Below are 22,557 nucleotides of genomic sequence, written 5' to 3' on the forward strand. Positions count from 1 at the left end.
ATTTAATACTACCATCTTTCCGCTGCCATAATGAAAAGTTGGAGAAAAATGCCAATCATTAAACTTATCTTGGAGTTTATGTCACCATCACTAATTCCTGCTGACCTGACAATGTAAAGTGCTGTGAGATCTTTTACCTTGATGGCGCGGCTGTTCTCCGTGTACGGAAGATATCCTACAGAATGTTTCAGCCAGCAGAAAGGGTAATTATGTCGTGCCTTGAACATGTTTTTTCTTAAACGTTTTTGCTTCCCCGAGAAGCCCCTGGACTGGGGTGGGGAGGGAGGTCCAGCACCATAGAATTGGATAAATCCGCAGTGTCCCTCCCTAAAGCCCACGTTTTTTTGGTCGACTTTGGAGATCTCTCGACGGTGTTACATAATTGACTTCTCACACTACTCGCCTTACAAATCTACAAATAATCGGTTTTGGACGGTCGAAGCGTTTCATGAGAGCACTCGGTGAGTTATTTCGATATTAATGATTCGAACGCAGAGATTCGTCATGTCCATGATATGCTCGTTAGTTCCTGTGTCAAGAATCCTCAGAAATCTCGGTCACATATACACCAACCAATTTCACAAGTTTTAACTGTGTCGAACTAAATTATCAATTTCGATAGCCATTTTGTCTACACAGCAAATACTCCGCTCAAAATAAATCAAGTCGGTTACCAAGAGTCTTTAAATCCTTCTTGGCTGCTACATTAAAAACCTTTCAGATCGTCATATTCCGCTCCAACAAATTCTACTGATTTCTCAGTTTCAAGATGCGGTTTAGGGTCGCCATGCGAACTACAGTCGGACACCTGACTTGGGTCACATAGCTCTGGTACCTCCCTTTCTCCCTTCTAATGTTGTTAAGTGACGGTTTTTTCGGTGGAGTTGTCCAACTTGGAGGCAAAAATTGGAAGGGAGAGGGAAAAAGAAGTGAAGGTAGTAATTCACGTGACCCAAGTTCTAATGTCATGAGTTTTAGATTCATAAGTCTTCAGGGCAGTTGAAGTCCGGCCAATTCACCTTTCAAGCTGTTTATTTTCTTTCTTTAATTTCTCACTTCCTGAAGAGATTTAACAGTGGGATTTGGCTTTCTTGTCATTAAAGATTTTCAAAATTTTAGTGTTAGTACAGGGTTTGAATAAACGCGTCTACACAGTATCGGAACTGATGCCACGTTCTCGCTGAAAAGTTTCTGTCAGCTGTAGTTCTTTCTTTCGTTACTGGCCAATTTACCCGCTGTGTTTAAGGTACGAGTTCTGTGGAAAAAAAATAATAAAGAAACAATACAAAAGGCTATTGAATTATAAAAGCAAAATTATAAATCAGCTTTTTTTTAATTCTTTGTATATAAAAATAGATTCGTCCACAACTTTCGCAAACTGAATCACTCGCTGTGTTTCGCTTGCTCAGTCACAATTACCTATAATCATTCGAGTCACTCGATTCCCATTGAACTCATTTTTGACACATGCAAATACTTGCTTATTTGGCGTTAAATTTCAGCGTTTCTGACCCACTGTAAAAGAGAACACCTGCAGCATTGGCTCTCTTCTATTGACATAGAGGCCAAGTTATCAAGATTATCAAGCTGTCAAAGCGCATCTAAACCAAGTAGCTTTGTCAGATTACCAGTGTTTAAGACAGTGTTTTTGGTCTTACCAGGTGTGAAATACAAAGTCAGAAAAGAAGAAGGGACCTGTCGAAATTCAGACGACATAACCCTCATAGATTAACACCTCGCACATCTTCGGAACGCATAATTTCATTATATTTTCCCCGTAGTTTAAAAGTGTGGAAAGAATGTGCCTTGTTGTCCATGGTTTTATTAGTGACGCTAAAGTATTTTACTGTGTGATTTCGTGAAGTTGTTGACAGACAGTATTCAGGTATGTCATGAAGTTTGTGGTACAAGAATATTTTGTGCCAAGCATGAAAACGCTTGCGTGAGTGTCTAGCTTAGGTGATTTTCTCTTAGAAAACCAATTCTTGGTTCAAGGAAGATGATGACAGCAAATAAGTTGTCGTTTTTAAGCCCCAACTCTCTTACTCCAGCGATTTTTGACTGCTTTGCATTCGCCTCGAGGGTCAAATTGTCAAAACGCACTTGAAAGTTCTGTAGGTAACTTTTTTTCAAATCCAGACGCACAAATTAAGTTACTCAAATATGCGATTAAAGACATTCCTTTAATTGTTAGATTCTGAATCGTCTCCAATTTTTAATACTGGTATTAATTTTGTCTTGGCTTCAACTTCACACAGCAAGATTTTTCTTAAATGCGAAAGATGATGATGGTGTGCTTCTAGTTTGTTTAGGACAGAGTGTATTAGTGTGGTAATACTATAATTTGGATGCTTAATTATAGATGGAAAATATTTGCGAGGATATTTGGATATTCCAGTTGTTCGGCAGTACCAGCAATGTTATTGGGCGCATAATACGGGAGGTTATACTTACCCTTCCACGTTGTTTATATTTTATTTATTTTCATATTGCATTCATTTCTTGTGAAGTAATTATGATAAAATGTGACATATATATTTTATTTCTGTAAAATTTATATTTTTCGTGATCTTCAGAAAAGAATTAAGTTCATTCTTTGTCCGCATACATTCTTAATTCTCTTGGTGATACATACTTTTGACGATTGTTTTAGATCAATGTCGATATTTTAAAATTCATACTTGCCACCGGGGCATAGAGGAATGAAACAAAAGTAATGATTTTATTAATTACTGAGTCTCCACATGAAATTGGTCCATTTTGCGTTTCGATATTGGCTAAGTGGGGCTTGCATGTTGGTTATGTTATTCTATTTGTTATAGCGAACAGCTTACCGACATCACTCCCGGGAAGAAGAGATTTTCTGCGTAATTGTGAAAGATTGGGCTGCAAAAACCTCTGCTTTGAGAATTTCGAGTAGTCTAGAGGAGTAACTTTCACGGGTTGGGTTCTTTCAAGGGATGATTGAAAAATTCAACACTGGGAAAAATGATCGGTCAAGTCAGAAATATTGTGTCCACTTGCATAGTATTTGGTGCACTTGTTTGTGAAAGATTGGGCTGCAAAAACTTCTGCTTTGAGAATTTCGAGTAGTCTAGAGGATTAACTTTCACGGGTTAGGTTCTTTCAATGGATGGTTGAAAAATTCAGCACTGGGGAAAAATGATCTGTCATGTCAGAAATATTATGTCCACTTGCATAGTATTCGCTGCACTTATTGGTGAAGATATTGTCAATAAGCGTTGCTGAATTATTATCCACCCTTGTTGGTCGGGTTATCAGTTGTCGCCATGGCATGGCTCTGTCGGCAATTAAGAAATTACAATTTTGGGCACGGAGAATATTTATCTTAACACTGATCAACTCAAAACGAAATTTGGTTTACCTGTACCTCTAAAGCGATCAACAGTTCCTTCAAAATAGTCTAAAAAACGTTCTGCCGATCTTACTTTGCCTATAGATGACGCCAAGCCTATGTCACCACAGCTACAATAACTTTGCATTTTAAATTGTAGTTCATTCCACCGAGCGTGAAGTGCCTCACCTTAAGGCTCACCTCCATCAGAAGGAGGCGTTGAGACAAACTCAAAGTTGTAGTTATGTACGTTTGAATTGAAATAAGAAAATGTCATTATAGATTCTAATTTCTGACACTGCAATAATATTGAAATGGAAATCTAGTTCACGAAGAATGTGACTTCAAAATCACCCAACTTGCCTTTTATGGGAAGTAGACAGCTTTCATCAGACGGATTCACCTGGTTTAAATAGTTTTTTTAAAAAAACTTCAGGTAGAATAACATTTTCGTCGATGGCAAAATATTAGTTAACCACGTTAATACCAATATTATAAGGCACTTCACAGAGCAATTGTTTAGTCAATTTAATACTACTATCTTTCCGTTGCCATAATGAAAAGTTAGAGAAAAATGCCAATCATTAAACTTACCTTGGAGTTTATGTCACCATCACTAATTCCTGCTGACCTGACAATGTGAAGTACTGTGAGCTCTTTTACTTTGATGGCGCGGCTGTTCTCCGTGTACAGAAGATATCCTACGGAATCTTTCGCTCAGCAGAAGGGGTAATTATGTCGTGCCCAGGGGTTTCAGTAAGCACCGACGACCGACGAAACACGTCGGCAACTTTGCCCAGAGAAGTCGGCCACTTTTTTTCCTACAAGAAGAAGCAAATTGTTTAAATAATGTCGTAAGAAAAATAGAATTTGTTCACGTGCAAATGTACGTAACCTGATAATTATCGTTTGTTTTTACTTGTAAGGGTTGATTGTGTGGCCGATAAATCAAAATTTAACTTGAAGTTTTAGCCAAATTTTCTTGAATGAAAAACATGCTCTTTTCTACTCACTCTAGTCCCCTGAGCGCTAGAAATCGCTTATTAGCGCTTTGAAATTTTAAAATTTTCTGAGGGAGCATGCCCCCAGACGCCCCTGGAAAAAGTGGACTACCGGCCCCTTGTTGATACTGTCGGCCGTTACTGTATTCAGTTAAACCTGCAGGCTACCTCAATTTTTATTGAAACCCCTGCGTGCCTTGAACATGTTTTTTTCTTGAACGTTTTTACTTGCGCGAGAAGACCCTGGACTTTCGGCGTGATGAGGGAGGTCTAGCATCATAGAATTGGATAAATCCACAGCGTCCCTGACGAAGCCCACGTCTTTTTGGTCGACTTTGGAGATCTCTCGACGCCGGTGTTACATATTAATTTACTTCTCACACGACTCGCCTTACAAACCTACAAATAATGGGTTTTGGACGGTCGAAGCGTTGCATGAGAGCACTCGGTGAGCTATTTCGATACGCAGGGATTCGTCATGTCTATGGCATGCTCGATAATTTCTGTCTCGGGAATCCTCAGAAGTCTCGGTAAACCAACCAATTTCACATTAACGTTTTAACTGTGTCGAACTAAATTATCAATTTCGATAGCCGTTTGTCTACTCAGCAACTACTCGGCGCAAAATAAATCAAGTCGGTTACCAAAAGCCTTTAAATCCTTCTTGGCTGCTACATTAAAAACCTTTCAGATCGTCATATTCCACTCCAACAAATTCTACCGATTTCTCAGTTTCAAGATGCGGTTTATGGTCGCCATGCGAACTACAGTCAGACACCTGACTTGGGTCACATAGCTCTGGTACCTCCCTTTTTCCCTTTCAATTTTTTTAAGTGACGGTTTTTTCGGTGGAGTTGTCCAACTTCGAGGCAAACAAGGGAGAAAGGGAAAGGTGAAAAGAGGTCATGGTAGTAATTCAAGAAACCCAGGTTGTAATGTCACGAATTTTAGATTCATAAGTCTTCAAAGAATGCAGTTGAAGTCCGGCCAATTCAACTTTCAAGCTCTCGATTTCTTTTTCCAATTGTTCACTTCCTGAAGAGATTTAACAGTAGGACTGGCTTCCTTGTCATTAAAGATTGTCAAAATTTTAGTCCTAGTACAGAGCTTGAATAAACGCGTCTGTGCAGTTCCGGAACTGATGCGCCTTCTCGTAGTTCTTTCGTTACTGGCCAATTTACCCGCTGTGTTTAAGATACGAGTTTTGTAGAAAAGAATAAGATAGAAGCAATAAAAAAGCTATTGAATTATAAAAGCAAAACCTATAAATCACCATTTTTTTAATTCTTAATGTTCAGAACATTAGATTTGCCGACAACTTTGACAAACTGATCACTCGCTGTGCTTTGCTTGCTCAATCGCAATTACCTAATAGCTTAGCTAATCAATCATTCGAGTCATTCGCCTTCCATTTAACTCATTTTTGACAAATGTATGCAAATGCTTGTTTATTTGGCGTTAAATTTTAGCGATTCTGACCCACTATAAAAGCAAACACCTGCAACATTGGCTCTCTTCTATTGGCAGAGAGGCCACGTGAAATTATCGAAATTATCAAGCTGTCAAAGCGCATGTAAACCAAGTAGCCTTTAATATCAGTGTCTAAGACAGTGTTTTTGGTCTCAGCAGGTGTGGACTACAAAGCCGAAAAGAAGAAGGGACCGATGAAAATCTAGACGGCATTAAGCACTCATATATTAACACACCTCACACATCTTCGGATATATATCGGTTTTTGGTTAACTCAAGTGATACCTTACTGTGGCGGCGCTAAATGAAAAAGAAAATATGAACAAGACAAACTGGATGATAAATTCGACAGAAACTTCAACACAAAAAGGCGAGGAAATTGGCTCGGACGATGCTACATGGATTCTAACAAGTGCCTTCATCATTTTCACCATGCAATCCGGATTCGGTCTTCTAGAATCCGGCATGGTCTCCAGGAAAAACGAAGCGAACATAATGGTCAAGAATGCTGTTGATGTTATATACGGCGGACTATCATACTGGCTTTTTGGATTTGCTCTTAGCTTCGGTTTAAGCAGCCATGGGAATGCTTTCGCTGGTTACGGGTATTTTCTGACGGACGCCCACGAGAGTGAAATGGGACTGGTGTTTTCAAAGTACTTTTTTCAGCTTTCGTTTTCAACGACTGCCACCACTATTGTTTCCGGAGCTATGGCTGAGAGAACAAATTTGAAGGCCTATACCATGTACTCGTTCCTCAATACTCTTACTTACAGTATCCCAGCGCATTGGATTTGGGGTGAAAAAGGTTGGCTTCATACAATGGGAGCAGTTGACATTGCTGGCTGCGGAGCGGTCCACTTAGTCGGAGGTGTTAGCGGATTGGTAGCGACGTTGATGCTGAAACCACGGACGGGCCGATTTGATGCAAACGCGCCACCAAAACACATGGCCTCTCCAACCAACGTTCTCCTAGGAACTTTTATGTTGTGGTGGGGCTGGTTGGGGTTTAACTGCGGGAGCACGTTTGGAATTAGCGGCATGAAGTGGAAATTAGCCTCCAGGTACATTACAAAATGTAGTTTCTCCTAGCTTCTTATAGGGGTTTCCGTACCTACGGAGAATCCACTTTCCCGACAACTAATACTTGTCTACTATGTTTGTAATATTGGGAAAATGAAAACAACTTTGTAGAAAGAAATTCTTTTGTGCATCGACTGAAACAAACGTTTGAAAAAAAATATTAAAAAAAAAAACGAACTGTTTGGCAATGAAAAATACGCAATTGAGTGTATGAATAGCTTAGTAAATAATAAATTGCACCAGCAGCAATCGGGCTACGTGCGTGCATTCGAATGTTTACCTCTGGAATTGTGGTTGATAATGAATGTCACCAAAGTGGCGAGGTCTGTACGACTCAGTGAATTGTCAGGGGACGAGTTTAATCAGGGAGATGGGTTTGACAGAGCCACTTTCCTTTTTATCAAGTCTACCGAAGTTAATATAACCCGAGTTTGATATAAGAACGTTCTTGGAATTTAACAATAAAGTAATATATATTTAATTCCTCTAAAAACAGAACACAACACAACATTTTTTAAATTTAGCATAGGTCTGTCTTGTGGGCGCAGAGAACGGCCTCTGGTAATCGAGTCTTGAATGTTTGAACCTGTTTCTTAATTTCATCTCGCCAACAGGGCAGCAGTTGTAACTATCAATGGTTCAATAGGTGGAGGAGTTCTCGGAATGGTGTACAGGTGGGTCAAGACAGTCAAACCGGTTAAACATAGGGTGTGTTTCCATTTTCTACCTCTCTGGGGAATTTATTTTCAGTACTTTTTTTTTTTCCTGTGGGCTTACATAATTTTCTTGTATAATATCATGGGTGACAAATTACTCCCTAATTTTGACGCGAAATTTCAGCGCTAATTTACAATTTCATGGCAACGTTCCGCACTTTTTACTGCCAAGATGGCTTAATGTATGAATGAAGATATCAGGGCATTAAAAGATGCTCTAGAAAACCTAAACACACGAAAGGACACATTAAGAAGGATTCTAACAGGTATTTTGTCAAAAAAGTCAGAAGCTTGTTAACTTAAAACAAAATTTATGCTCTAAACTTTTCAGTGCGTGGAGTTGTCGATCCAATAAACAACAAAAGACACGATTGTGAGCGTAATTTGTCACCCATGACTCGTGAAAATAGGGAAAGGCTCGGGAAATAATTACAACTTGGACAAAATGCGCTTGAAATTATTTTACTCGTCACCTTGTGATTACTCATACTTATTTTAGCAAATTAGTATTGTTTGTTAGTTTGTTTGTTTGTTTTTCGGGTTGATTTATAGCCTCCTGTCTGAAGATAGTTTTCACCCTTAGAATCACAGTGTGATAGGATTTGAAAAAAAAAAAAAAAAACAGGGGGGGAATCGGTTTGCTTCCCTCGACATATGCATCTGGTCTTCTAACTGTTTCCATAATACCGTAAAATTCCGAAAATAAGCCCCGGGGCTTATATTTTTCAAAGGCCCTTTTTGAGGGGCTTATATTCGGAAGGGCTTTTCTACGGAGGGAGATTTGCGTTTCAAAATTGATTGGGCTAGCCTTATAGTTGGAAGTAAATTTACCGTTTTTGCTTTGTTTTACTTTGTATTTGAGCGCAATTTTCCAAGTACAAGCCCCTGGGGGGTTTATATTTGGAGGGGCGATTTAACGGAGGGTTTTTTGCGTTACCGGTTTGGGGGGCTTATTTTCGGAATTTTACGGTATCTCCTGGGACGGAGCATTTTCGAAGACTTATGCACCTATCAATGTAAATCCCGTGGGGGGGGGGGAGTGCGGGCAAGGGGCGGGGATTTGATGCCTGAGAATATCCCCATGTCGGGCTTTTGATCGTGCGAAGCGACCCAGGGGTCGGGACATTTGACTTTGACCGACAGAAGCCTGGTATTCCTGGTATCAATTCAGAAGCGATTACCAAGTCCGTTCCTCGAGGCTTTCGGAAAATCACGCTGTTGGAGAAAGGTATGAAGTTTTCATTTGTTTTAATCGCCATAATCCGATACTTTTAACTGTCTTCTAAACAGATAATGTCTATTTTAAGAAAGTTTTTATCTTCAAGTTCCCATCTGACTGTAAAACTCGATTGAAAACGAATTCCACCATGAAAGTCAGAGGATTTTTTACGAGTCACTGATCTGACCTCTTCTGACATGTTGAGCAGATGTTATAAAGCATTTTACATTTCATTAATATTATAACAGCGCGGTCAATCTTCCTGGAGTGATTTTGTTGTTCAAAATAAGAAATGCTAGTGGAGAGAGAAAATACTTAATTACAGCGAGTAACTTAACGGAGCTTACGTTAACCTTAAATAAAAGTAGTAAGAACGTACTTTTGAAATGTTCTTTTATTCGTTTTATATAGTATTATAGTATTGTTTGTTTAGATTTTTTCCCCTGGGGTGGGGGCTTTTTGACACTTTTGATTGACCTTTCGTTTCCCACCCTGGGGAATTTGATCAAAAAATTTTGAAATTTGTCAAATCCCCACCCCTTGCCCGCACTCCCCCCCCCCCCCCCCCACGGGGTTTATATTGATAGGTGCATTAATCCTAGCTGTCGTCGAAAGATTTCCTTAAGAAAACTATTTATTGATGGCCGATGCTTTATTTTTTTTTTTCTTTTCCTTATAGTTATATTTGCTTTAAAAACAAGTTAGACATTCCAATATTTGTGACTGGTATTCTAGCGGGTCTCGTCAGTATAACAGGTATGTTAGCAATGATAGAAACAATGAGACTTTGTACTTTCTTTTGTCTATTTTACGTACTTAGTGTTTATTTTAGTGTTCAGTATAGTCCAGTTTCGAATTAAAAATTACCGCTGAATATAAACATTAACGACTCATTCATACAGGGTTAGCCTCGACGTAAAGTAAAATATTAAGAAATTCTGACAAGTGAGTGTTTGAAATTTGAATACAGCTATTTCGAGAAAGGTTGTTGTATACGCGATAATCCCGAAAGGTACTATGGGATATGATCAATACACTGTTTCTGACGACTGTACCTGTCGAACCTACTTTTGTTGCTTTCCTTTAGCAGTCGCAAACACATTTCCACGACCTTTCGTACCAATTCTTTCAAATTTCTTTAAAGAACAGTGAACTTAAAACCACCCACAATGCCTTTCCGGATTGTCGCGTGCACTTTTTCCGATAACCTTTCTCGAAATAGCTGTATACACAATAGACAGAGTAATAAACAGGTCTTTTTCTCGTTGGAATTTGCGAATATATTACTTCAGATTGAGCAAAGGCTGTAAAAAATGCGTCTTCACTTCTTTAATTCAGCGGTCATAGCGAACTCGAAAATGGGCTATTGTCTTAGTTTTATAGTGACAGATCTCGTCGAAAACCACCCTTGGGTGATGGTGACGACCTGTATAAAGATTTAAACTATTAGTAGTATTATTATCGTAGTTTATTTAGTCAATAATTCTTCTCTTTGAAATGGTTATGGCCGAGAAGAGCTACAGTTCAGTAGTGACTAAATAGTTTTTATTTTGAATATCTCTAAAAACGGCAGGAGCTCATAACTCCGGAGTTTCCATCTGCTGCTAAAAAACGTCTCAAAATGTTACACTTTCCTTTTATTTTTAGATTTTTCCCCTTTCTTTTTTGTTTTTTTGTGTGTTTACAACGTCCAACAATCCAGTATGCCAGTTCGGTATTCTGTTTGAACCTTGGTTCTTCAAAAAGTGGACAAACTTTCCATGCCGGCTTTACTTAACTTGGCACTTTGCTAATCTCATCCGATCCGCCATTGCAGGAAATCCTTAATACTCTAGCCTGATTAGCTGGGAGTTTTCTGGCCCGAAAAATGAATCTGTAAATAGCCTGTAAGTCTAAAACGATGTAAAATCGCAGCTTTTATGAGTGACTGATGGTTAATGATTTTCAGTTTACTGTTGTTATATTTGACGCACTATTTTTTTTTCCCGAGAAGGTGCCCTCATGGGTGAATCTTCCCCCACATGAGTGAAACATTAGGGGCCTGTTTCTCTAAATTCCTGGAAACATTTCGGGTCATAACTCAAGATCTAAAGAATGAAAGCGCAAGTCCTACAATGAGGGCAACTGTGTTGGGACACTAATGCTCTAATATTAGTTACTTGCCTTTTTCTAACAATCAATTTCTATGGTATAAAACACATTCATAATGTATAGACCCCTTATGATGATTAAAATTACAACTGAGCTTTTCAATGACGTTATCTTTATTTAAACATAAAATACAGGTGATTCTTTTCAGTAGTAAATGATGCATAGGTCTGGTAAAAATAAGAGTTTACAGTGATCTTATACCACAGGCTTCCCAACCATCACTTTCCCTCCGTCTTCCTTGCAGCCATTTGTTCGCTTGCGCGACCTTGGGAAGCCATAATTATTGGTGCGCTAGGTGCTCTGATAGCGTGTCCCGGATGTGCTCTTCTCGAGCGGCTGCGAATCGATGACCCTGTGGGCTGCGTTCCAACACACGGATTGGCGGGAATCTGGGGCTTAATTTCAGTCGCCTTGTTTGCAGAGAAAGATATCCTGGAAAAACGTTTCTCTGACGAGTTTGGTATTTTTAAGGGAGGTCCTTGGCGCTTTTTAGGCGTGCAAATGCTCATGGTGGTAGCGGTTTCTGCATGGTCAGCGGTCACTACTTTCGTGGAATTACTTTTTGTCGATAAGCTGCTGGGATTGCGCATGACCTTGGAAGATGAGCTATTGGGAGCTGACAAAGTTGAGCATGGCATTGAAGACCACGAGCCAGCATTGCCGAGCAGCTATTACAGTGCAAATGAGAATGGTCACGAAGCAATTAAACCAGCAGAGTTAAATGTAAATCAGTTACAAACAAGCGGTGAGAGTACAGATTCAATGCAGGAAAGAGAAAATGGAGGTAACTTTCCATTGGAAACTGTCCACACACGGCGAAAACTTCTTCGACTAAAATTTCGAAGAGCTCTGTCAATAAAGACTCCTAAACAAAACGATCACTCAACCAACGGTGTTTTTACCATGAAAGATTCTTATGCTAATGGCAGAGTAGGCGTTAACCCGGAATATGTTAGCGAATTTGACAATCATAATACCCTGGAATATGGAAACACAGCGAAAAAGAACGGAAGTGTGATAATAAAACAAAGCAGCAATGATTTTCCACCTTGCTGATTTTGAACCGTTTCTACGGTCTACTGTAAATAAATCACCCGTCATTTTGCTTACGGACAAGCTTGATGAGTCCTTTCACCTCTTGGCCAATCGTGCACTTTTCTGTTACACTTCTGAAAAGTAGCTCCCCGCCCTCTAAAGTTAGTCATCCTGGCTTTTTGTTTTTTACGAGATATCATCACAGACTCATAGAGCCGTACAGTCAAGTCATCCTCAAGTTACAAGTATAGATTATGGGGTCAGTCTTCTTTAATTACCTTACTACGTTTTGATTAGTTACTCTCCTAAGACAGCTTTATAGCCGAATGCGAAGAAGGAGCAATATGTTAGTACCTTAGTAAAGTGAGGAACAGAGCTTTAAAACAGTGACACACAAGTAGAATAAAAAATGAGATATAGATATGATAGATATAGGTATCTATTCAGAAGCGGTTACCAAGTCTGTCCCTCGAGGCTTTCTGAAAGTCACGCTGTTGGAGAAAGGTATGAAGTTTTCATTTGTTTTAATCGCCATAATCTGATACTTTAAACTGTCATCTAAACAGATAATGTGTATTTTGAGAAAGTTTTTATCTTCAAGTTCCCATCTGCTGGTAAAACTCGATTGAAATCGCATTCCACCATAAAAGTCAGAGGATTTTTTACGGGTCACTGATCCGACATGTTGAGCAGATGTTATAAAGCATTGTACGTTTCATTAATATTATAATAGCACGGTCAATCTTCCTGGAGTGATTATGTTGTTCAAAATAAGACATGCTAGTGGAGAGAGAAAATAATTAATTACAGCAAATAATTAAACTGAGCTAACGTTAACCTTAAATAAATTGAAAGTAATAAGAACGTACTTTTGAAATGTTCTTTTATTCGTTTTATATAGTATTTTAGTATTGTTTGTCACTTAAGGTTTTTTCCCTTGGGGTGGGGTTTTTTGACACTTTTAATTGACCTTTCGTTTCCCACCCTGGGGAATTTGACCAAAAACATTTTAAAATTTGTCAAATACCCGCCTCTTGCCCGCACCCCCCCCCCCCCCTCCCCCCGCGGGATTTCCATTGATAGGTGCATAAGGTTGACGAATAAGTCTCCTCCGCTTCTCACAAATCGCGGAGGAAAAGCGTTATTCTATGTCCAAAGACAATGCTTTTGAAGGGAAAACTACTTTACACTATACAATTCTTTCTACCGACGTGCAGTGTTTACAAGAATCCTGTGCGCACAACATAGGTCTCCTATTGAGGGCAAAAATCATTCACTGATATCAACTGCGTCAACCTGGTGCTGTTTTTTATTGTGGTCCAGAACCTGAATCCCATGCTCCCAGACGTCTGCCCCGTCGATCTCTTTCTCACGGGGCATGCGCAGGCCAATCACTTTATCAATCACATAGAGCTGAACAAATGTGGTAATTGAGGTCCAAAGGACAATGCTAACGGCGACGAGAACTTGTATTCCAAGGACTCTCCAACTGCCACCTTTAAATACTCCACGGCTTTTAGACATCAAAGGGTGCTCTTCGACTACGAGTCCTACCACTACAACACCCCAAAGGCCAGCGATACCGTGCGTGGAAATACAATGCACTGGATCGTCTATACGCATTCGCTCTAACAGAAGAACACCAAAGCATCCGATAGCGCCACCAATGAAACCGATCAGCAGGCTCTCCCATGGGGAAACAACTGGCGAAATGGCTGGATATAGAATAATAAACAGAAATCATGATTATATCGTTTCATTTGGAAATATTGTCAGCCTGGAATCTAGAGAAGGTGCCCAGCATTTGAGGGATTGTCTTTAAAGACAATTACGTGGAATTTTGTTGTAATATTGTCGCTTGAGCCATGTATAACTTCTAATATCACATTCAAATAGAATAAAAGAATAGGCCTTTTTCAAAATATCATGATACTCTTTGTTGTTTTTCCAAAATTTTGCTTTAGCCAATTGTTTTCAATTCCTCTTGGGGCGGCTGTATCATGGCCTGATTTTGAAAAAGGCCTATTCTTTCATAAAAAATAAGCAAGTAAAAAATCATGAGCATTTTACTATCACCAGTAATGCTGACTAGTCCAGATAAGATTCCGGTTACAAATATGTCGATTATCAGCTTGTTCTTGTACTTTAAGTAACTGAAAAAAAAAAAAAGGCTCAGGTTAGAATGATGATAAAACAGTCGACCTTTGCCAGTGTTATCATAGGTTGGTCGTTTTATTCGTGGGCGAGGACAATGTATCTTTACTCAAATAAGCCTTTACAAAGGCACAGTACTACGACAGAAGAAGAGCTTGAACTCCTCCCAGGTCATTATACGTTTCTGGGAAACTGCCCACCTACCCCTCCCCTAAGCCAACATTTCAGTGCACAGAACAACGAGAAATTCAAACTATCACTGTAACCTGAGTTTCACCACAATCGCCCATTTTTTGTCTTTGTTTGTTTATCTATCTATTTATTTTTAAATGTGTAGGACTTGTCATTTTTTTTTTAATTATATGTTTTGAATTTTTAGTTCCTGGCGTATTTGCTGGGAAAAGTGATGTCACCATTTTGCCACCTCTGCTTTTATTATTAGCGACTTTTACTGAGATTTGATGGGCATAACAAAGAGTTTCAATCTCGAGTAGTCTACGAGACTTTAGTAATTCCGTGCTGTAGTACGTGAGAAGTTATTAAATCAGGCACGCTAATTTAGTTTGGGAACTCGTACTTGAACTTAATTCAGTCGTACTCCAAAGATTGTCCAGGCACGAAATATGCTAGCCGTCGACTATCTAATCACAATCGAAAGGTTTCTTTGATACAATCAAGGACAATATATTTTAAACTAATTCTAAGTTACCTGAATACTATTGCGAAGATTCCTCCGCCGGTTGCACCATTAAGAGTTACTACTGCAGCCCTGAAAAAAAAGACGATGATTTTAAAAAAACCTTTAAATTCTTTAACATTAAGCGGAAATCAACAGTGATTAATAGTTTCTTTTGGTCGGTGAGTATGTTTTAATGTCAGGGGGAATACGAATTTGTCTCACGCTGGTATTATTTTATAATTTGGAAGCTGGGTCATCACCGTCATGGGTGCCCTCTCACTCTCTTATGTCGATTATAGAAATATAGGTAGACTAGTGAATCCATACGTCTCGCTATCTTTACGTACACTTCAACGTCGGTTAAACATCTCTAGCAATCTTTTTATCTACTTAGAGATTTAGTTTGAAGTAAAAATAGGGGAGGGATACCAGTTGTTTTGTCTTGAAACGACAAGTACCCTTAAATTGAAATTCTTCGCGCTGTTCCGAAACTTATTATGTAAACAATAAACTGCATTTTAAACGTATATACAGCATACCGAAATTTATTCAATTATTTATTATTTATTTATTAGCCCAACGATCGTAATGAAAAGATAACTTATGATCGACTTTTAATTCTTAGGGCTAGTTCCCACCAGCGACATAAAGATCGTAATCATAGTCATAAGGGGTGTTTTTGTCGTAGTGGGAACGCCGAAAAACATAATCATAGAGATTTTTATGATCGACATCATCATCATCATAAGAAAATGATCGGTCATGATTATGGTTATACTTGTGATTATGCTTATGTCGTAGTGGGAACGAAAAACCTAGTGCTCATATAGTCGTAATCATAATGATGAATAATAGTTCAATGAATTTTAGCCAATCAGCGTCTTAATTCCGGTAACTTGTACGTCATGCTATTCCAAAATGGCGCGCGTTCAAGTTTGAGGAATTTTGTCTTGCAAGCCTCTTGGAAAGTATCCAATACTGTACAATAAATCCCTAGCAGATTTTAAAGATTCAAAAAACAGGAAAAATGCATGCAATGAAATAACAGAAAACTGTAAAAGGAAAAAATGCTAACCATTGCTGCTATTAATGCCATTTTTAGAGCATCGAGTTCAAAGTAGGGAAAACAATTTAAAGTCCCCGGCTTGTACGTGTATATCTCCACTTGATCATAACAACGTTATGATTATGATTTTGATTATGATCGTTATTTCTCTAATGGGATCCAGGCCTGTACATACAGTCTGAGGCTGACATACGTTAGGTTTCAAAACCGGCATAAGAATGGGCGGCTCCCTTCTCTAGAGATGAACCGCCGTTCGGCTAGCTCAATGGGATAAGCGCCGGTCTGCTTAGCGGGAGGTCGTTGGTTCAAACCCTGGCTGGACCAACACTCACACTGAGGACAAAGTGCTGCCTTTGTAATAACATCTGCAAACGGCTTGACTTTCTAGTCTTCTCGGATAAGGACGATAAACCGTAGGCCCCGTCTCACAAGCCTTTGCACATTGTAATAAATCTGTGGGACGTTAAAGAACCCACACACTCTTCGTGAAGAGTAGGACACGTAGTGCCCGGTGTAGTGGTCTACCTCACTTTCACACATGTATGGGGGCATTATTACTCACTCCTTCATTACTTGTAAACTGCACCTTAAGCAGTCTGGCAAAGTCCCCCAACCAGTGTTGTAAATTATCCCTGAAAAGCCCTGAGGGGAGTGGATAATATGATATTTACATTATGTTACATTTACTTTACATGACTTAGCCTAAAAAAAACAGCCAGCAACATTTCGCGACGCCACCACTGGTTTCCCCGCGAAATGACGCGTCCTAGAAACAAAACGCAGAAATTCTCCACTGATGACACGTCAGTACCCAGATCTGGGTAGGCTTTTGAATAGTTGAAAATTTGCTTCATCCAATCAAAAGCACTACCCAGATCTGTGTAGTGACACGTCATCAGTATGGAATTTCTGCGTTCGGTAATCAGATGTCATTTCGCGGGGAAACCAGTGGTAGCTTCGCGAAATGTCGGCTGTTTTCTCAGGTTAGAGGTGACTTTACTGGGGGGGGGGGGGGGGGGGTTAGTTCCGAAGGGTCTGTGTAAGTAGGTTAGAGATGATGACTTTACTGGGGGGTGGTGGAAGGGGGGAGTTCCGAAGTGTCTTACAGAACCGAACTTCAACAAGCAACTGTCACTAACCTGGATGCCAATATCCATTTCCCTCCTGTGATCCCGAAGGTACTTCCACAATTGAACCCAAGCCACCCCCACCACAACATGAATGCTCCAAGCATAACATTAGTAGGCGACGCCATTACTTTACTGGGGCGGTAGTACTCATCGAACACTCCCAGTCGAGGTTTCAGGTAGATCGTTGCTACAAACCCGCTAAAGCCGCCTACTACATGAACCGGACCACAACCGGCGATATCCACAGCATTAAGCTCGTGCAACCAACCGTGAGGCTCCCAGATCCAATGTGCCGGAAGGGAATAGGAAATGGTGTTGAGAAAGGAAAATAGAATATACGCTTTAAGTTCTACCCGCTCGGCCATGGCGCCGGAAACTATGGTTGTCGCTGTCGTGGCAAAGGAAAGATGGAAGAAATAATTGGCAAAGACTTTTCCCATCTCGCGGTCATCTGCGTCTGTCAAGAATTTACCAAAGCCATTGAAAGCCGTCGTTCCCTCATCACGACCAAAGCTTAAACCTGCAAACGGCCAAGGCAAAACATTTTGTGAAAACTGCATTTTCTGAGAGCTATTGAGGATGTAAATAAGTGAAATAAGGTAAGTGTATTTGCACCAAATTAAACGTAAGTTACACATATGAATCATAAACACGGTAGAGAATGTGACCTTTTACAGAAAGTATGTTTAGCTAAGTTTCTTATATGTTCTGTGAGCCACAACAACAACAAAAAAACTAACCGTAACCAAAGAGCCAATAGGCGAAGCTCCCATAGATGACGTCCATAGCGTTTTTAACCATAATGTTGGTTTCATTTTTCTTTGACACCATACCAGCCTCAAGTAAGCCAAAACCAGACTGCATCGTGAAGATAATAAATGCTGACGTCAGAATCCACGTAGCATCATCAGAGTGAATTGCCTCATACTGCTTGTTACTGCTGTTTGCTGTTGACAAGTCAGTAGGCTCAAATGCTACGAGCGTCGAATTTGTATGATTCATGTTCCCTAAAAATTAATGAACGCGATAACTGTCAGATTATTTTCTATATCTGCACGATAAATTATAATTACACTGAACAAAATCATCGTGACCGCAGGAACTTATCGACCGGTGACTTAATGGTATTTTTTTCAATGTCAGGCATGAGCATATAGAGGTTCAGGCTTTGCCATGCAGATTTTAAAAAATACGACTGGAGTGAGCGAGCTCAGTTAATATTTCAGAACTTAAGGGATGCTCATCAAGCCCCACTAAGCAAATATAAAAACTTTTGGCTAAACTTCATTGCCGTTCAGCACCTGCCAATTGAATAAGTGTTTGCTTTACAAAGGCGCAGAAACAAAAAATTGAAGCTGTTTGATGTAGACAAGGCGGGCAATGTTTAATTTTGTGTCAGGATTTCATGCATAAATAAATTTTAACTTAAAATAAGGATACTAAGACTAAACCAAGACCAACCAAATTCAAGGCTTTCATTATTCACCGTCGGTATTAAAAACCTCTAAACATTTCTTAGGTTTGAGGTCAATTTCTGGCATCCTTGGGTTGGTCAAAAATTTATCATTGATTAACGCTAATTCTCGCGCGGAACTTGCCTTCGACAGAATTCAAGTTATATATATTTTTCGGTAACATTTTAACAAAGTAGGAAGAAACGAGTTCACTAGTCTTTTGCTAGTCAAGCTTATAAACTCTTAAATTCTTATGTTGCTTAGTGTCAGTCATAGTGCCAAGGGGGTTATTTGTGCGACAAGGTATTTCAGTTAACACAAAACAAGCACATTTCGAATGGACCATTGGGCTAACATGAATATGAGATATATATGGCAATATTCAATGAGAATTAATGGCTTTAGAACCATTATAATTTATACAGTTTTGGTTCTCTTTTTAACGAAAAATTCATGATCATCATGGCACCAAGTTACTTTACAAAATATGTTGTTCAGCTGAAAAGGTTTTATCAGTTTTCAGATTTTAGTGACAACTAAAAAATAAATACATAAAATCACATTTAAGTGCTGTTCTTTGCATTAGCCTATACCTCGGTTGATGTTAAGCACTGCCGGAGCAGAATTGATGTCTTGCGATGGCGCTGTAGCTAGAATGAGTCCAAGTGGCAACTATGTACAATGCAAGAAACCTTTATGTTAAGGCTACTTTAGTATTTATTTATGCATTGAGGGTTACCAAAATTAATAAAGATGCAGTGAAAATAATCATAATAAACTCCTGACATTTCATACTATATTTCCGTTTCTGATTGGCTTAAATTGACCGTTTAATTCTTTATGGTCAGATAGCACTGACAAAATTTAGATGTTTGCTGTCTTTGGTTTTAATTATTACTGGCCTAAATCGTAAACTGTTCGACTAAAAAGACGACGCACAGTACAGACGTCGCAAAAAGGAGCAGCACAACAGCTGGAGAAAATGGCGCAAGATTTCATACATTAAAAGAAGAAGTCGAAGAAGAAATGGCCGAATTTATACGGCCTCAAAACCATTGCACTCGAAACTAACACTCGACCTATAACAAGTTCTTTATTTTTTCTGACAAACATCTTTTAGAATAAACATCCCTTTATATTCTGAAACTGCCAAGTAACAGGAAAATGCTTTAAATGATTAATAGTAATTATAATATCGATGATAATAATAATAATATATAATAATAATAATAATAATAATAATAATAATAATAATAATTGATAATAGTAATCATCATTGGTGCCCTAGTAACAGTCAGCAAAAGATTCCACCTACCGTATCTTAAAAGAAAGCAGGACTTGACGGAAGTATGCAGCCCCAATAACTTGTCAGAACTGGGAACGGCAAAAATTATGAGAAAGGTGATGGATACCTAAGGTGACGGGAGGTCACCTGGTACCAGGAAATGAACCGGTTGGAGGACCAAGAAAACCGTGCGAACTGACAATAATGATAATGATACAATTGACCTTGAAAATAGTTTCTTCTTTTTTTAATCGAAATAAATTGTTTTAATTGAAATGAAATGTTCTTAATTTGACTAATTTTTGTTTAATGAAATGAATTTTTTTCTATTCAAAACTAAGGGTTTTCTTAACGGAGGGAATTTTAAATAGTGTTTTGACGAAATAGTTTATTTTTTTTAAAAAGTGAATTAATTGTAAATAGGATTTTAATAGTTAGCATTGTTATCAATAAAATATGTTGCATAATTTTAAAAATTTTAAATATAATAATAATAATAATAATACTGATGATGATGATGATGATGATGATGATGATGATGACAGTAATGATGATAATGATAACAATAATAACTGAAACCTTAAAGGATTTCCCCTACGTATGATATGAAGGATATCTGCATAATTCCTCGTTCTATAACAAAGACTGAATTCAATGTACACTTTTATGTTTTGTTTTCTCATTTCAGACGATGTTATGTTACCCCATAGAACTGTTTTATTCTCGGCCTTTTCACCAGTGTATGTGTCCATACTTTATGAAAAGACAAAAGCAAGATCCCTTGAGAACATTACGTCGTCTGCCGGAAATGGGAAAAACCTCCAAGCTAAGAAGGTCTGTTATATTGTTTTACCAATATGACCGACGTGACGTCATGCGAAAACGCTCTATAACCCGGGGTATTCCAAGTGGGAGGGTGCTAATGGGGGTACTACTATTTTTAGTTAGCTATTAGCTTTCACTTCCCTACAGCGAATACTATTCCTTCATAAAACGAATTTTCCTTCTTTCAGCAAGTCAATCACTTTTGGGGGTAGGCCCTACTAAAATCAAGGTATAAATTTACATGAACTCTGCCACTAGTACAATTTATTAGTAACTGAAAATATTAGTCGTATAACCAAAATCAGAGATCCAGACGCACCAGTCATGATCTCGTACTGATCTTCCCGACATGGTCATACATGTCCTGCCATAAACTGCTTCAAAGGTCACCTTCGGCACTTTCATTATCTGATCGGAATCGTAGTCTTGTTCTTATCTGGTTGCTGTATGTCCTGTATCTTGTTGTTGGCCTACGTTTCAATCCATTTTCAATCCTTGCAATCCATTATAACAGACGACGAGAAACATTATCAGTGCCAAAATATAGTCTTAAATAACAAACCTACAATCAGGGACAAAAGTAGTTGACACACTTGTTTAAAACGGGTGCTTTTAGCAAACATTTAATTCATCTATTATTTCATTCTTTTTAAACGCCGTAAATCCCCTCACCCCCCGAATCAATGTTGTCTGAAGTAAAAAAAAGACTTGAGGGTCCAAAATTCAACATTGATTTTGGGGGGGAAGGGGTTGGGGTAGACAGGGGAATGGGATAAGTATATCCACTATGCAAAAAGGGGCCATTTTACGGAAGTGTGCCAACACTTTTGTCCCTCATTGTCTGAATGCAAAATTGTGCTACTGCACACAAGTTGAGCCGTGCATGACACTGATTTTAACTGAAATTAAAGAAATCAAAGACATAATTATGTTATTGGTGGTGGGGGTGACATTGACTTATTCACGACCGAATTATAGGGCCAATTGGAATTACGTGATGACGTAATAAAAGGGCTGCGATATCCAGAATTAACGTCGATATGGTTTACAAGCTAAAAACTAACGCTGAAACTCGCGCACATGTACAACTTTTGATGAATTTCAAGGGTACGCGTACTGAAAATGTTTTTAATAAAGTGAATATTTCTCGTTCTTCACTTTATCCGATGGTTAAGGCGCAAACAATCACGGGTAGGGTAAGGATTGACACGTAGTGGGGATAGTCACTGGCCGGCCACGGAAATATGGAGCGTTAGTGCGGAGCGGCCGTCACTGCGTTCAATATCGAAACTACGGAAAAGTGAAGGTAAATTCATGGCCAATTCAATAAAAAACTAAGGACAGCGTAGCAAACATTGTAAGTGTCCACGAAAACAATTACTTTCAATCCCACCTCGTGACACCATGAGTGACATGATAACGCAACGCAAATAGCGTGACATGAGCGCATTTGGCTGTGTATTTGGACTGTATTTCTCAAGCGAAACCCTGTGTTTTTGTCTATTGTCGGCAGAGAAAATGAAAAGAGAGCTTTGAAACGTGAACTGGTATTTGACTCTCAAAGAAAACGACAGCTCAAACTGAGGAAAACACTGCTTCCTTCGTGTTACAACGGTTAACCACGTTTCGGAAAACGAAAAGTAAAATGAGTCTGTTATGACCTCTTAATGTCCATATGTATTCTCGTGGTTAACCGTTGAAACTCCTTATTTGCACCACATCGCTGGAATTTTTCTTGCCAAGAATACGTATTGCGAAGTACTTTCTACATAGCGGAATCTTCTTTTGCCTTTCGTGAGGAATTAGCGCATAAAAAAGGAAAATTTTCCAGCGCACGGCCGTCATTGATCACATGTTATCCCGCTTTCCTTGTCATCAAGTGAACTTCTGGGCAAAAGTAATTGCTGTTTTGGCGATGACGCAAACTGGTGTGT

At 39.0% G+C, this 22,557-nt stretch overlaps 2 protein-coding genes across 4 annotated transcripts in view; one reads left to right on the top strand and one right to left on the bottom strand.

Moving 5' to 3' along the window:
• LOC140947634 (putative ammonium transporter 3) overlaps positions 1 to 12,403 on the top strand; it is a 45,935-nt gene extending 33,532 nt beyond the window's left edge. For 2 of the 3 annotated variants that reach the window (XM_073396788.1, XM_073396789.1), the window contains 4 exons: positions 5,986 to 6,890; positions 7,524 to 7,583; positions 9,524 to 9,600; positions 11,240 to 12,403. In XM_073396788.1, coding sequence (XP_073252889.1) covers positions 6,145 to 6,890; positions 7,524 to 7,583; positions 9,524 to 9,600; positions 11,240 to 12,051 — 1,695 coding nt within the window. In that variant the 5' untranslated portion in view covers positions 5,986 to 6,144 and the 3' untranslated portion in view covers positions 12,052 to 12,403. Of the gene's footprint in view, positions 1 to 1,642; positions 1,886 to 5,985; positions 6,891 to 7,523; positions 7,584 to 9,523; positions 9,601 to 11,239 lie in introns of those variants that run through there. The other variant, XM_073396787.1, reaches the window with a different exon arrangement.
• Positions 12,404 to 13,218: 815 nt separating this feature from the next.
• On the bottom strand, positions 13,219 to 18,061 carry LOC140948985 (putative ammonium transporter 3). Its single transcript, XM_073398240.1, has 5 exons — positions 17,800 to 18,061; positions 17,069 to 17,579; positions 14,894 to 14,953; positions 14,107 to 14,183; positions 13,219 to 13,745 (listed from the first exon to the last, which is right to left on the bottom strand). Exons 1-5 carry the CDS (start codon positions 18,059 to 18,061, stop codon positions 13,300 to 13,302), a joined length of 1,356 nt encoding a protein of 451 aa, XP_073254341.1. The 3' UTR covers positions 13,219 to 13,299.
• Positions 18,062 to 22,557: the final 4,496 nt, after the last annotated feature.

This window comes from Porites lutea, chromosome 9 (genome assembly GCF_958299795.1).
Source record: "Porites lutea chromosome 9, jaPorLute2.1, whole genome shotgun sequence".
Classification (NCBI taxonomy): domain Eukaryota; kingdom Metazoa; phylum Cnidaria; class Anthozoa; order Scleractinia; family Poritidae; genus Porites; species Porites lutea.

Coding starts and splice junctions, on each gene's coding strand:
- LOC140948985 (XM_073398240.1), bottom strand. CDS start 18,061: ATGAATCATACAAATTCGACGCTCGTAGCATTTGAGCCTACTGACTTG. Junction 17,580..17,799: donor CTATTGGCTCTTTGGTTACG/GTTAGTTTTTTT, acceptor GGCCGTTTGCAG/GTTTAAGCTTTGGTCGTGAT. Junction 13,746..14,106: donor TGGACTAGTCAGCATTACTG/GTGATAGTAAAA, acceptor TTCTATATCCAG/CCATTTCGCCAGTTGTTTCC.